Source organism: Cetorhinus maximus, chromosome 21, assembly GCF_964194155.1.
Source record: "Cetorhinus maximus chromosome 21, sCetMax3.hap1.1, whole genome shotgun sequence".
In the NCBI taxonomy this organism is placed as follows: Eukaryota; Metazoa; Chordata; class Chondrichthyes; order Lamniformes; family Cetorhinidae; genus Cetorhinus; species Cetorhinus maximus.
The window spans coordinates 20,621,245-20,633,725 of NC_135899.1; the positions used below are offsets into that span (position 1 = coordinate 20,621,245).

The 12,481-nt window shown below is 47.6% G+C and overlaps 1 protein-coding gene across 2 annotated transcripts; it reads right to left on the reverse strand.

Annotated features, from left to right (window-relative positions):
• Nucleotides 1–1,945: 1,945 nt before the first annotated feature.
• On the reverse strand, nt 1,946–9,461 carry LOC144695747 (uncharacterized). Of its 2 annotated transcripts, XM_078566717.1 has the most exons (4): nt 9,389–9,461; nt 9,105–9,151; nt 4,977–5,042; nt 1,946–4,781 (listed from the first exon to the last, which is right to left on the reverse strand). In XM_078566717.1, the coding sequence occupies exon 4, from the start codon at nt 4,036–4,038 to the stop codon at nt 2,710–2,712; it is 1,329 nt and encodes a 442-aa protein (XP_078422843.1). In that variant the 5' UTR covers nt 4,039–4,781; nt 4,977–5,042; nt 9,105–9,151; nt 9,389–9,461; the 3' UTR covers nt 1,946–2,709. The 2 variants fall into 2 exon arrangements, with proteins under 2 accessions (XP_078422843.1, XP_078422844.1); XM_078566718.1 differs by lacking the exon at nt 4,977–5,042.
• Between the last annotated feature and the right edge of the window lie 3,020 nt (nt 9,462–12,481).

Sequence of the window (12,481 nt, forward strand, 5' to 3'; positions counted from 1 at the left end):
TCAGTTCTAGATAATGCTTCCACTGCAGTAGCATGTGGAGCAGATTGAAATGTTATCTTCATCCACTGAGGAATGAAGGGAAGTTTAAGGAATATAAAAATCACTGCTTGCTTTGCTTTAGGTTTATTGATGGCAACACATCGAAATCACTAAAAGGACTTACAATTCTATGGGCAGAATTTAATGGGTGACAGGGATTCAACAGAGTGTACATTGGCTGGAGGTGAGACTTCCACACCTCATTCAGGAGAAAGTCCTGCTTCAGGGAGCTGCCAGCCAATCTGCCAATCTGACTGGCCGGCAGCTGTAGTCCCAGCACTGCCACCAAGGGTGGTGGCCACTGTTGGGACTACAGGCAGTCCAGCCTAAGTCCTGGAGCCAAGATGGAGGTAAGTGCCAGGGCTCTTGTGACAGGAAGGGGAGGGGGAGGGGGAGGGGATTGGGTGGGGGAGTTGGTTGGGGGCGCCTTCATGGAGAGTCCTGAAAGAGAGGGAGCACCCAGGGGGATGCAGAACTTGGGGAGGAAGAGGGGGCAATGTGGAAAGGGAGCCCTTGAGGGATGCACCCATCCCTCTCATTTCCCTACCTGAAGCCTGAGCAGGGTGACCATCCCTGACCCCATCTTGCCAGCCTCAAAATTCATTGGCCACTCAAGGGGCTACTTTGGGGCAAATGTGGGAGGGCCACCCTAGACCTTGTCTGTACCCCCCCCCCCCCCCCCCCAAACTGCAGCCTGAGTGAGCGGTGTGAGTGGGAGGGTGGCAGGAAGGTCACCCGGGCACTCTAACAAACCCTGCGCTCCCTCCCAGCCATCAGAAGAGAAACAATGTACAAGTGATGCTTGTCATATTCGCCTCTTGTTGGTTCCTTCATCACCTGCCACAGACCCAGTCCAGCTCCCATGTCCTGACAGGGCTGGGTATGTTGTTTCCAGTGCCAAGTTTCATTCCTTTTTGACTTTGTCATGTTACAAATTTAAAAGGGGGGGTGTTTGTTATTTTAGACTGTTCCAACTTAGCCGTGCTCTGCCTCATACTGGAACCCAAATTGCCCTTTTTAAACTGTTTGAATTCGACAGAAATATAACAATCAGGCAAAGACTCAGACACCACACCAAGAAATAGTATTGAAGTTTATTATAAGCAAGTTTTAGAAACCTATCAACTAACTGAGGCAGAATATAGGTAAAGTATATTTATCAATGAAACTCTACCAACTTCATACTTTCAAATGGCTGATCAATGTAAGAGAAGTGGACAACAACTTGAACTCCTCACGCCGACAGAGAAACAGTCACTGCCTCCAAGAAGCACTGCCCCTTCCTGGGATTTTACTGGCAGGGAATCCGTCACTGAACCAGTCCCAGTACTAACTACCCAACTGCCTTGAAGTTCATTGGAAACAACCTTCGTGCTGACAGGACTCTCAACTATCCCCGAAGATCTAAGCCGGTTCTTCCACACTTGGTTGATGGTTCCCACAACCCTTTTATATTCAAAAGGTGCTGTAAGCTCACCTTAGCCAAGTTGTTGGAAATGGCTAATTGGTCTATAATTTCTCAATAATGTGGTAAGAGTTCACTCTATTGGTTCTAGATAATTACGCACATTGTCTTAAACCTAGAACAATGCCTTCCTTTAAAACAAAAATAAAAATACTTGGAAAATCTCAGCAGGTCTGGCAGCATCTGCGGAGAGGAACACAGTTAACGTTTCGATTCTGTATGACTCTTCAACAGTTCTGCTCCGAGAGTCATTTCTTCCCTGCAGTATTGGCCCTCTGTCGCTGAGCAATGACTCTCCCCTGCAGTATTGACCCTCTGTCCCCAAACAATGTCTCTCCCTTGCAGTATTCACCTTTTACCCCAACAATTATCATTTCCCAAGTGATCTTAAATTTCATGCCCTCCCTCCCTCCCCCAAAGGAAATAAAAGTTGACAAACAGTTTCATGAAATTATGAGCTTTATTTTTTTTTATTAAATTCATACATCAATAAGGAGTGACCAAAGTGATAAAAAAACAAAGTGCATGATATTGGAAATGAACGCTCTATACATGTCTAGCATATGTTGTTTCAGGTAGCTATAGAGGGTGTCAGAGGCCTTTGGAACTCTCCTTCGAAAGACAGTCGTTGAACATTAAGGCAGAGGTAGGTAGATTCTTGATTAACAAGGAGGTGAAAGGTTATGGGGGGTTGGTGGGAATATGGGGTTGAGGGCAACTAGGGATGGGCAATACATGCTGGCCCAGCTAGCGAATGGATAAAAAAGCCTTGAGCCATTGTGAACAGAATGTGGAAAGGGGCAGATTCAGAAACCGCGACCATGGTATCCAACACACTGACACACCTCTCCCCATCAGCTGTTTCTTCGCCCTTGCCTCTCGAATCTGCATTCGGATCTTGTTTACAATGGAGTGATGGCTGTTCTCTCTATTTACATGCTCTGCGCATTTTACACATTCAAATTTTTTTTTTTTTTTTTTTTTGTAAAAATATACTTTATTCATAAAAATCTTCAATCACATTCAAAACCATTTCAAAAACAACATTACAAGGGTACAATCCAGGTTAAACTTTTACAAAATGTATCACCAGGTGCATCCGTACAAACAATATTACAGTCATTTACAGCCTTTCATTTTGATCTGTACAGCCCGAGGGGCTCTAAACAGTTCCCAGTCTCTCGGTGCGCTGTGGTAGAAAGGTCTTAGACAGCGACCCTTCCCCATTGCGCCTTTGCGGCAGCTGCCCCAAGCTTTAGTGCGTCCCTCAGCACGTAGTCCTGGACTTTGGATTGTGCCAGTCCGCAACAATCGGTCGGGGACAAATCTTTGTGCTGGAAGACCAACAAGTTTCGGGCAGACCAAAGCGCGTCTTTCACCGAGTTGATGATCCTCCAGCTGCAGTTGATGTTTGTCTCGGTGTGTGTCCCTGGGAACAGCCCGTAGAGCACAGAGTCCTGTGTCACAGAACTGCTCGGGATGAACCTCGACAGCAACCACTGCATCTCTCTCCAGACTTTCTTTGCAAAGGCACAATCCACCAGGAGGTGAACAACGGTCTCTTCCCCACCACAGCCACCTCGAGGGCATCGTGCAGAGGGGGTGAGACTCCTGGCGTGTAGGAAGGATCTGACGGGGAGGGCCTTTCTCACCACCAGCCAAGCTACGTCTTGGTGCTTGTTGGAAAGTTCTGGCGATGAGGCATTCTGCCAAATGACTTTGACAGTCTGCTCGGGGAACCATCCCACAGGGTCCACCCTCTCCTTATCCCTCAGGGCCTCTAGGACGTTACGTGCTGACCACTGCCTGATGGACTTGTGGTCAAAGGTGTTTTTCTGCATAAATTTTTCCACCAGGGACAGGTGGTACGGCACGGTCCAACTACTTGGAGCGTTCCGCGGCAGCGTGGCCAGACCCATCCTTCGCAACACCGGGGACAGGTAGAACCTCAGCACGTAGTGACACTTGGTGTTTGCGTACTGAGGGTCTACGCACCGCTTGATGCAGCCGCACACAAAGGTGGCCATCAGTATGAGGGCGATGTTGGGCACGTTTTTTCCCCCTTTATCTAGAGGCTTGTACATCGCGTCCCTGCAGACACGATCCATTTTCGACCTCCAGATAAAGCGGAAGATGGCTCGAGTGATCGCCATCGCGCAGGAGTGTGGAATGGGCCAGACCTGCGCCACGTACAGCAACAGCGAGAGTACCTCACACCTGATGACCAGGTTCTTACCCGCAATGGAGAGGGAGCGTCGCTCCCACATGCCCAGTTTCCTTTTCACCATAGCCACTCGCTCCTTCCAGTTTCTAACGCATGCCCCGGTCCCTCCGAACCATATCCCCAGCACCTTCAGGCCGTCAGCCCTGACAGTGAAGGGGACAAAGGATCGGTCAGCCCACTTCCCAAAGAACATGGCCTCGCTCTTCCCACGATTTACCTTGGCTCCCGAGGCCAGTTCGAACTGGTCGCAGACGTGCATCAGTCTGCGCACCGACAGCGGATCCGAGCAGAAGACGGCGACGTCGTCCATGTACAGGGAGGCTTTTACCTGAGTGCCTCCACTGCCTGGGATCGTCACTCCTCTTATGCCCGGATCCTTCCTGATGGACTCGGCAAAGGGTTCTATGCAGCACACAAAAAGGACAGGCGAGAGAGGGCAGCCCTGCCTGACTTCAAATTCAAATATATTTCACTCCTGCCCTCCTCAAGTTTCAATGGTGTTCTGCCTAGAAGTCATCGACCTCAACCGTTCAATTTGTTTCTCTCTACAGGTGATGCTGACCTGTTGAGTGTTTCCACCATTTTTTTTTCTGTTTTATTTTTAAATTCCAGATGCCCAGTATTTTGTTGCGTTTATTGTGTCGTGTGTGTTACACAGCCGCAATATTACTGATGCATGGTGTCAAGTCCTGTGCAAACTTCGCATAATGATTGTTCAGCTAGGCCCAGTGCTGTGTGCGGGACAGACCCTTCAATCTCTTCTCCGAACCCAAGAATGTGTTATTTCAGCATTAGCCAGCTCCTTTCTGTTTCTCTCTTTAGCAGCATTTGTCTCACTGTCACGCTGAGTAAACTCTGACCCTTTCCCCCTCCTACACTTAACCATTTCCCTTTGCTTCCTCGGGGGTGTTCGGTGTGTGGGATACACTCTCACATGGGTCGCGGTTTCCATTGCGTCGATGGTGGTGACATTATTTCTCCTTTCCATATTTCTCTTCAATGCAGCGATCCAAAAAAGCGGAGACACTGACCGCCATGAACAGCTCGCAAAACCTGAAAGAGGGTGAGATATTAGCAGGTTGGAAATTGAAGACTGATACACCTCCTGCTGAGCATGAATGCTAGGTAAACATATTCCAATAGGCATTTCAAATCGCTTAAATTCCCGAGTTCCAATCACAAACTTCAATACTCATAAATCTGAAGGTTCGTGCATTTAGCTGCTCAAACATTCCAGGAAAATCTCACCTTCTCCAAATTCGGGTTTCCAATCTGCAATTTCCAGTATTTCTTTTTGGGGCCATTTTCTTTCACCTTCAATAAATATACGAAATGTTAATGCCTGTCTCTCTGACACACATTCTTTATCTGTCTATGTCTCGCTCTGTCTGTTTCTCTCATTCTTTATCTCAGCGCATCTCGTTCCCTCTCTCTCCCTGTTGCTGTCTCTCGCTCTGCCTCTGTTACTTTGTCTCTCTCTCGCTCTGCCTCTGTTACTTTGTCTCTCTCTCTCTCTCTCTCTCGCTCTGCCTCTGTTACTTTGTCTCTCTCTCTCTCTCTCTCTCTCTCTCTCGCTCTGCCTCTGTTACTTTGTCTCTCTCTCTCTCTCGCTCGCTCTGCCTCTGTTACTTTGTCTCTCTCTCTCTCTCTCTCGCTCTCGCTCTGCCTCTGTTACTTTGTCTCTCTCTCTCTCTCTCGCTCTGCCTCTGTTACTTTGTCTCTCTCTCTCTCTCTCTCTCTCGCTCTGCCTCTGTTACTTTGTCTCTCTCTCTCGCTCTGCCTCTGTTACTTTGTCTCTCTCTCTCTCTCGCTCTGCCTCTGTTACTTTCTCTCTCTCTCTCTCTCTCGCTCTGCCTCTGTTACTTTGTCTCTCTCTCTCGCTCTGCCTCTGTTACTTTGTCTCTCTCTCTCTCTCTCTCGCTCTCGCTCTCGCTCTGCCTCTGTTACTTTGTCTCTCTCTCTCTCTCTCGCTCTGCCTCTGTTACTTTGTCTCTCACTCTCTCTCTCTCTCTCGCTCTGCCTGTTACTTTGTCTCTCTCTCTCTCTCTCGCTCTGCCTCTGTTACTTTGTCTCTCTCTCTCTCTCTCTCTCGCTCTGCCTCTGTTACTTTGTCTCTCTCTCTCTCTCTCTCTCTCGCTCTGCCTGTTACTTTGTCTCTCTCTCTCGCTCTGCCTCTGTTACTTTGTCTCTCTCTCTCTCTCTCGCTCTGCCTCTGTTACTTTGTCTCTCACTCTCTCTCTCTCTCTCGCTCTGCCTGTTACTTTGTCTCTCTCTCTCTCTCTCGCTCTGCCTCTGTTACTTTGTCTCTCTCTCTCTCTCTCTCTCGCTCTGCCTCTGTTACTTTGTCTCTCTCTCTCTCTCTCTCTCTCGCTCTGCCTGTTACTTTGTCTCTCTCTCTCGCTCTGCCTCTGTTACTTTGTCTCTCTCTCTCTCTCTCGCTCTGCCTCTGTTACTTTCTCTCTCTCTCTCTCTCTCTCGCTCTGCCTCTGTTACTTTGTCTCTCTCTCTCGCTCTGCCTCTGTTACTTTGTGTCTCTCTCTCTCTCTCTCTCGCTCTCGCTCTGCCTGTTACTTTGTCTCTCTCTCTCGCTCTGCCTGTTACTTTGTCTCTCTCTCTCTCTCGCTCTGCCTGTTACTTTGTCTCTCTCTCTCTCTCTCTCTCGCTCTGCCTGTTACTTTGTCTCTCTCTCTCGCTCTGCCTCTGTTACTTTGTCTCTCTCTCTCTCTCTCTCTCGCTCTGCCTCTGTTACTTTGTCTCTCTCTCTCTCTCTCTCTCTCGCTCTGCCTCTGTTACTTTGTCTCTCTCTCTCTCTCTCTCTCTCTGCCTCTGTTACTTTGTCTCTCTCTCTCTCTGCCTCTGTTACTTTGTCTCTCTCTCTCTCTCGCTCGCTCTGCCTCCTTTACTTTGTCTCTCTCTCTCTCTGCCTCTGTTACTTTGTCTCTCTCTCTCTCTCTCGCTCGCTCTGCCTCCTTTACTTTGTCTCTCTCTCTCTCTCTCGCTCTGCCTCTGTTACTTTGTCTCTCTCTCTCTCTCTCTGCCTCTGTTACTTTCTCTCTCTCTCTCTCTCTCTCTCTCTCGCTCGCTCTGCCTCTGTTACTTTGTCTCTCTCTCTCTCTCTCGCTCTGCCTCTGTTACTTTGTCTCTCTCTCTCTCTCGCTCTGCCTCTGTTACTTTGTCTCTCTCTCTCGCTCTGCCTCTGTTACTTTGTGTCTCTCTCTCTCTCTCTCGCTCTCGCTCTGCCTGTTACTTTGTCTCTCTCTCTCGCTCTGCCTCTGTTACTTTGTCTCTCTCTCTCTCTCGCTCTGCCTGTTACTTTGTCTCTCTCTCTCTCGCTCTGCCTGTTACTTTGTCTCTCTCTCGCTCTGCCTCTGTTACTTTGTCTCTCTCTCTCTCTCTCTCGCTCTGCCTCTGTTACTTTGTCTCTCTCTCTCTCTCTCTCGCTCTGCCTCTGTTACTTTGTCTCTCTCTCTCTCTCGCTCTGCCTCTGTTACTTTGTCTCTCTCTCTCTGCCTCTGTTACTTTGTCTCTCTCTCTCTCTCTCTCGCTCTGCCTCTGTTACTTTGTCTCTCTCTCTCTCTCTCGCTCTGCCTGTTACTTTGTCTCTCTCTCTCTCGCTCGCTCTGCCTCCTTTACTTTGTCTCTCTCTCTCTCTCTGCCTCTGTTACTTTGTCTCTCTCTCTCTCTCTCTCTCTCGCTCTGCCTCTGTTACTTTGTCTCTCTCTCTCTCGCTCGCTCTGCCTCCTTTACTTTGTCTCTCTCTCTCTCTCTGCCTCTGTTACTTTGTCTCTCTCTCTCTCTCTCTCTCTCGCTCTGCCTCTGTTACTTTGTGTGTCTCTCTCTCTCTCTCTCGCTCTGCCTCTGTTACTTTGTCTCTCTCTCTCTCTCTCGCTCTGCCTCTGTTACTTTGTCTCTCTCTCTCTCTCTCGCTCTGCCTCTGTTACTTTGTCTCTCTCTCTCTCTCTCTCTCGCTCTGCCTCTGTTACTTTGTCTCTCTCTCTCTCTCTCTCTCGCTCTGCCTCTGTTACTTTGTCTCTCTCTCTCTGCCTCTGTTACTTTGTCTCTCTCTCTCTCTCTCTCGCTCTGCCTCTGTTACTTTGTCTCTCTCTCTCTCTCGCTCTGCCTCTGTTACTTTGTCTCTCTCTCTCTGCCTCTGTTACTTTGTCTCTCTCTCTCTCGCTCGCTCTGCCTCCTTTACTTTGTCTCTCTCTCTCTCTGCCTGTTACTTTGTCTCTCTCTCTCTCTCTCTCGCTCGCTCTGCCTCCTTTACTTTGTCTCTCTCTCTCTCTCTCTCTCGCTCTGCCTCTGTTACTTTGTCTCTCTCTCTCTCTGCCTCTGTTACTTTCTCTCTCTCTCTCTCTCGCTCGCTCTGCCTCTGTTACTTTGTCTCTCTCTCTCTCTCTCTCGCTCTGCCTCTGTTACTTTGTCTCTCTCTCTCTCTCTCTCGCTCTGCCTCTGTTACTTTGTCTCTCTCTCTCTCTCGCTCTGCCTCTGTTACTTTGTCTCTCTCTCGCTCTGCCTCTGTTACTTTGTCTCTCTCTCTCTCTCTCTCGCTCTGCCTCTGTTACTTTGTCTCTCTCTCGCTCGCTCTGCCTCTGTTACTTTGTCTCTCTCTCTCGCTCTGCCTCTGTTACTTTGTCTCTCTCTCGCTCGCTCTGCCTCTGTTACTTTGTCTCTCTCTCTCTCTCGCTCTGCCTCTGTTACTTTGTCTCTCTCTCTCGCTCTGCCTCTGTTACTTTGTCTCTCTCTCTCTCTCGCTCTGCCTCTGTTACTTTGTCTCTCTCTCTCTCTCGCTCTGCCTCTGTTACTTTGTCTCTCTCTCTCGCTCTGCCTCTGTTACTTTGTCTCTCTCTCTCGCTCTGCCTCTGTTACTTTGTCTCTCTCTCTCGCTCTGCCTCTGTTACTTTGTCTCTCTCTCTCGCTCTGCCTCTGTTACTTTGTCTCTCTCTATCGCTCTCTCTGTACCTCTGTTACTTTGTCTCTCTCTCTCTCTCTCTCTCTGTACCTCTGTTACTTTGTCTCTCTCTCTCTCTCTCTCTGTACCTCTGTTACTTTGTCTCTCTCACACGCACAGTGTCCGTGGTTCTCTATCTCGTTGTCTGTCTGCCTCTGTCATGTTCTGGCTGAGTAAAAAGAGGATACAAAAAAAAACCCCAGCTGCGCCCACATCTTTCATTCTTTTTTAACTGTTTATTTCTGAAACATTTCCCCGCGGGTGAATCTTGTTCGGACCAACTTGATCAGCCTTTTTCTGAGTTTGGGTACTTTTCCAATCAGAAGATCGATCCTTCTATAACCAGAGCAGATCCAACAGCTAAGGGGGACTCCTTCTGTCTCCCTGATACAGGGAACCTTTCACACATAAATTATTTGACTTACCTTTTGAGTTTAAGGTTGCTCGTCGAGGGATCTGAATTCGGTGCGCCCTGTAGACAAAACAGTAAAAAATGCATTCGGTCGTGTGATGCAGCTATTTAATGATTTAAAATTAAGTGAAGCAGTTTTGTGCAACCGGACTTTCACTCGGTTACACAATGTTACAAATATCATTAAATCCTGCGGCTGGAACCAGCTACACGGAGCTGAATGCTGGGCTGGTCTTGGACAGGGTCCCCAGCTCACACGCCAGGCGTTAATGTTCAGTATCTGTGAAAGTTACTCACAACAAAGAGCGGCAGCAAACCCAGAGCTTGTGAAGTCGGAATCGACCTGCACCGATCAGTCGCTGCAAACAGCTGTTTCCACCATATATAGTTCCTCGGCTCCTCCCACAAGCCCTTCCGTCACTCAGCCCTCATTATCCAGCTCTACTTAAACTTAAAAGCCCCCTTAAACCAGCTTGTATTTAATCTCTTTTCTATTTTTCCTTAGTTCTGCTGAAGAGTCATACGGACTCGAAACGGTAACTGTGTTCCCCTCCGCAGATGCTGCCAGACCTGCTGAGTTTCCAGGTATTTTTGTTTCAGCCCTGATTACATTCAATGACCCAGCCTCAACTGCTGTCAAGGGCACAGAATTCCAAAGATTTGACCCCCCTGAGGGAAGAAATTCCTCCTCATCTCCACCTTAAATGGATGACCCATTATCCTTAAACTGTGCCCAGTGTTCTACATTCCCTGACATGGAGGAACGCCCTCTCAGAATCTTACATCTTTCAATAAGATCACCTCTCATTCTTATAAACTCCAATCTGTATAGGCTCAACCTTTCATTGGAAGACAACCTCTTCAGGCCAGGAATCAACTGGATGAACACTCTCAATAAGTTGGTTAAACCATGCTGACTCTTCCCTCTTGCCTTGAGCTCTTCTAAGTCCCCAGCCTCCTTAATGATCAATTCTAATAGCTTCCCCACGACAGACATCAAGCTAACTGGCCTATAGTTCCCGGTTTTCTGACTCCCTCCCTTCTTGAATAGAAGGGTTATATTTGCTCCTTTTCAATCTGATAAAACCTTTCCAGAACCTAGTGAATTTTGGAAAATTAACACTAGTGCATCAACTACCTCATTAGCCACCTCTTTTAAGGCCCTAGGATGTAGTCCATCAGGACCCCAAGACTTGCCAGCCTGCAGCTCAATCAATTTGCACAGTACTGTTTCCCTAGTGATTTCAATTTCACCAAGTTCCTTTCTCCAATTCACGTCCTGATTTGCAGCTATTACTGGATGTTTTTGTATCCTCTTTAGTGAACATAGAAGCAAAGTACTTGTTCATTTCTTCTATCATTTCCTTATTATCTACTATCCACTGTCACTCTGCAGAGGACCGACACTTTACTTACTCTTTTCCTTTTTAATACCTGTAGAAACTCTTGCTATCCATTTTTACATTTCTGGTTAGCTTCCTCTTGTCCTCTAATTTCTTTCTCCTGATTAACCTTTTAGTCATTCTCTGCTGTTTTTTATATTCTGTCCAATCATCTGTCCTGCCATTCATCTTTCCGGAGTTGTATGTTTTTTCCTTAAGTTTGATGCTTTCCTTAATATCTTTAGTTAGCATTTTTCTTTATAATAGGAATGTACTTATTCTGAACACTCTGAAATGTCCCTTTAAATGTCTGCCTTTGCTTCTCTATTGATCTATCCTTTTGCCTAGTTTTCCAGTTCACTTCGGCTAGCTCAGTTTTCATCGCCACATAGTTGCCCTTGTTTAAGTTTAAGATACTAGTCTTAGACCCACTCTTTTCCCTTTCAAACTTGTTTTAAAATTCAAGCATTTTGTTGCCACTGCTACCTAGTGGTGCCTTTACTCTGAGGTCATTAATTAATCCTGTCATGTTACACAATGCCAAGTCTAATATAACCTGCTCTCTGGTTGGCTCCAGAACATGCAGTTCTAAGAAACTATCTCAAAAGCACTCTAAACATTCTTCATCCAGGCTACTACTGCCAATCTGATTTTTCCAGTTTATGAGTAGATTAAAATCACCCATGATTATTGCCATCCCTTTGCCATAAACATAATATATTTTTTTGAAAACTTTGTCCTAGACTGTGTCTACTGTTAGGGGGCCTGTAGACCACTCCCACTAATGACAGTTTTCCCTGACTATTCCTCATCTCCACCCAAACCAATTCTACATCCTGATCTCCTGAACCAAGGTCATCTCTAACTATTGCACCAATGCCCTTTTTGATTAGCAGTGCTACCCCTCAACCTTTGCCTAGCTTCCTATTCTTCTTGAATGTCATGTACTGTTATGACTGATGCAGTTGGTAAAGCAGTTATTTAAAAATCACAGAGGGAAATTTTAAACAACTGTCATAACACAGTCCCTTCCCACCTACATCCATGATTCCTCTGACACCTTACGTCACATCAACAATTTCCAGTTCCCTGGCCCCAACCGCTTCCTCTTCACCATGGATGTCCAATCCCTCTACACCTCCATCCCCCACCAGGATGGTCTGAGGGCCCTTAGATTCTTCCTTGAACAGAGCCCTGAACAATCCCCATCCACCACTACTCTCCTCCGTGTGGCTGAACTTGTTCTCACACTGAACAATTTCTCCTTTAACTCCTCTCACTTCCTCCAAATAAAAGGTGTGGCTATGGGTACCCGCATGGGCCCCAGCTATGCCTGTCTCTTTATGGGTTATGTGTAACATTCCTTGTTCCAGTCCTACTCCGGCCCCCTCCCACAGCTCTTTCTCCGGTACATCGATGATTACTTCGGTGCTGCTTCATGCTCTCGTCGGGACCTGGAAAAATTTATTAATTTTGCTTCCAATCTCCACCCCTCCATCATTTTCACATGGTCCGTCTCTGACACTTCTCTTCCCTTCCTTGACCTCTCCGTCTCAATTTCTGATGATAGACTGTCCACCAATATCCATTACAAGCCTACCGACTCCCACAGCTACCTCGACTATAGCTCCTCACACCCCGCTTCCTGTAAGGACTCCATCCCATTCTCTCAGTTCCTTCGCCTCCGTCGCATCTGTTCTGATGACGCTACCTTCAAAAACAGTTCCTCTGACATGTCCTCCTTCTTCCTTAACCGAGGTTTTCCACCCACGGTCGTTGACAGGGCCCTCAACCGTGTCCGGCCCATCTCCCGCGCATCCACCCTCATGCCTTCTCCTCCCTCCCAGAAACATGATAGGGTCCCCCTTGTCCTCACTTATCACCCCACCAGCCTCCGCATTCAAAGGATCATCCTCCGCCATTTCCGCCAACTCCAGCATGATGCCACCACCAAACACATCTTCCCTTCACCCCAACTGGGGGCATTCCGTAGGGATCGTTCCCTCCG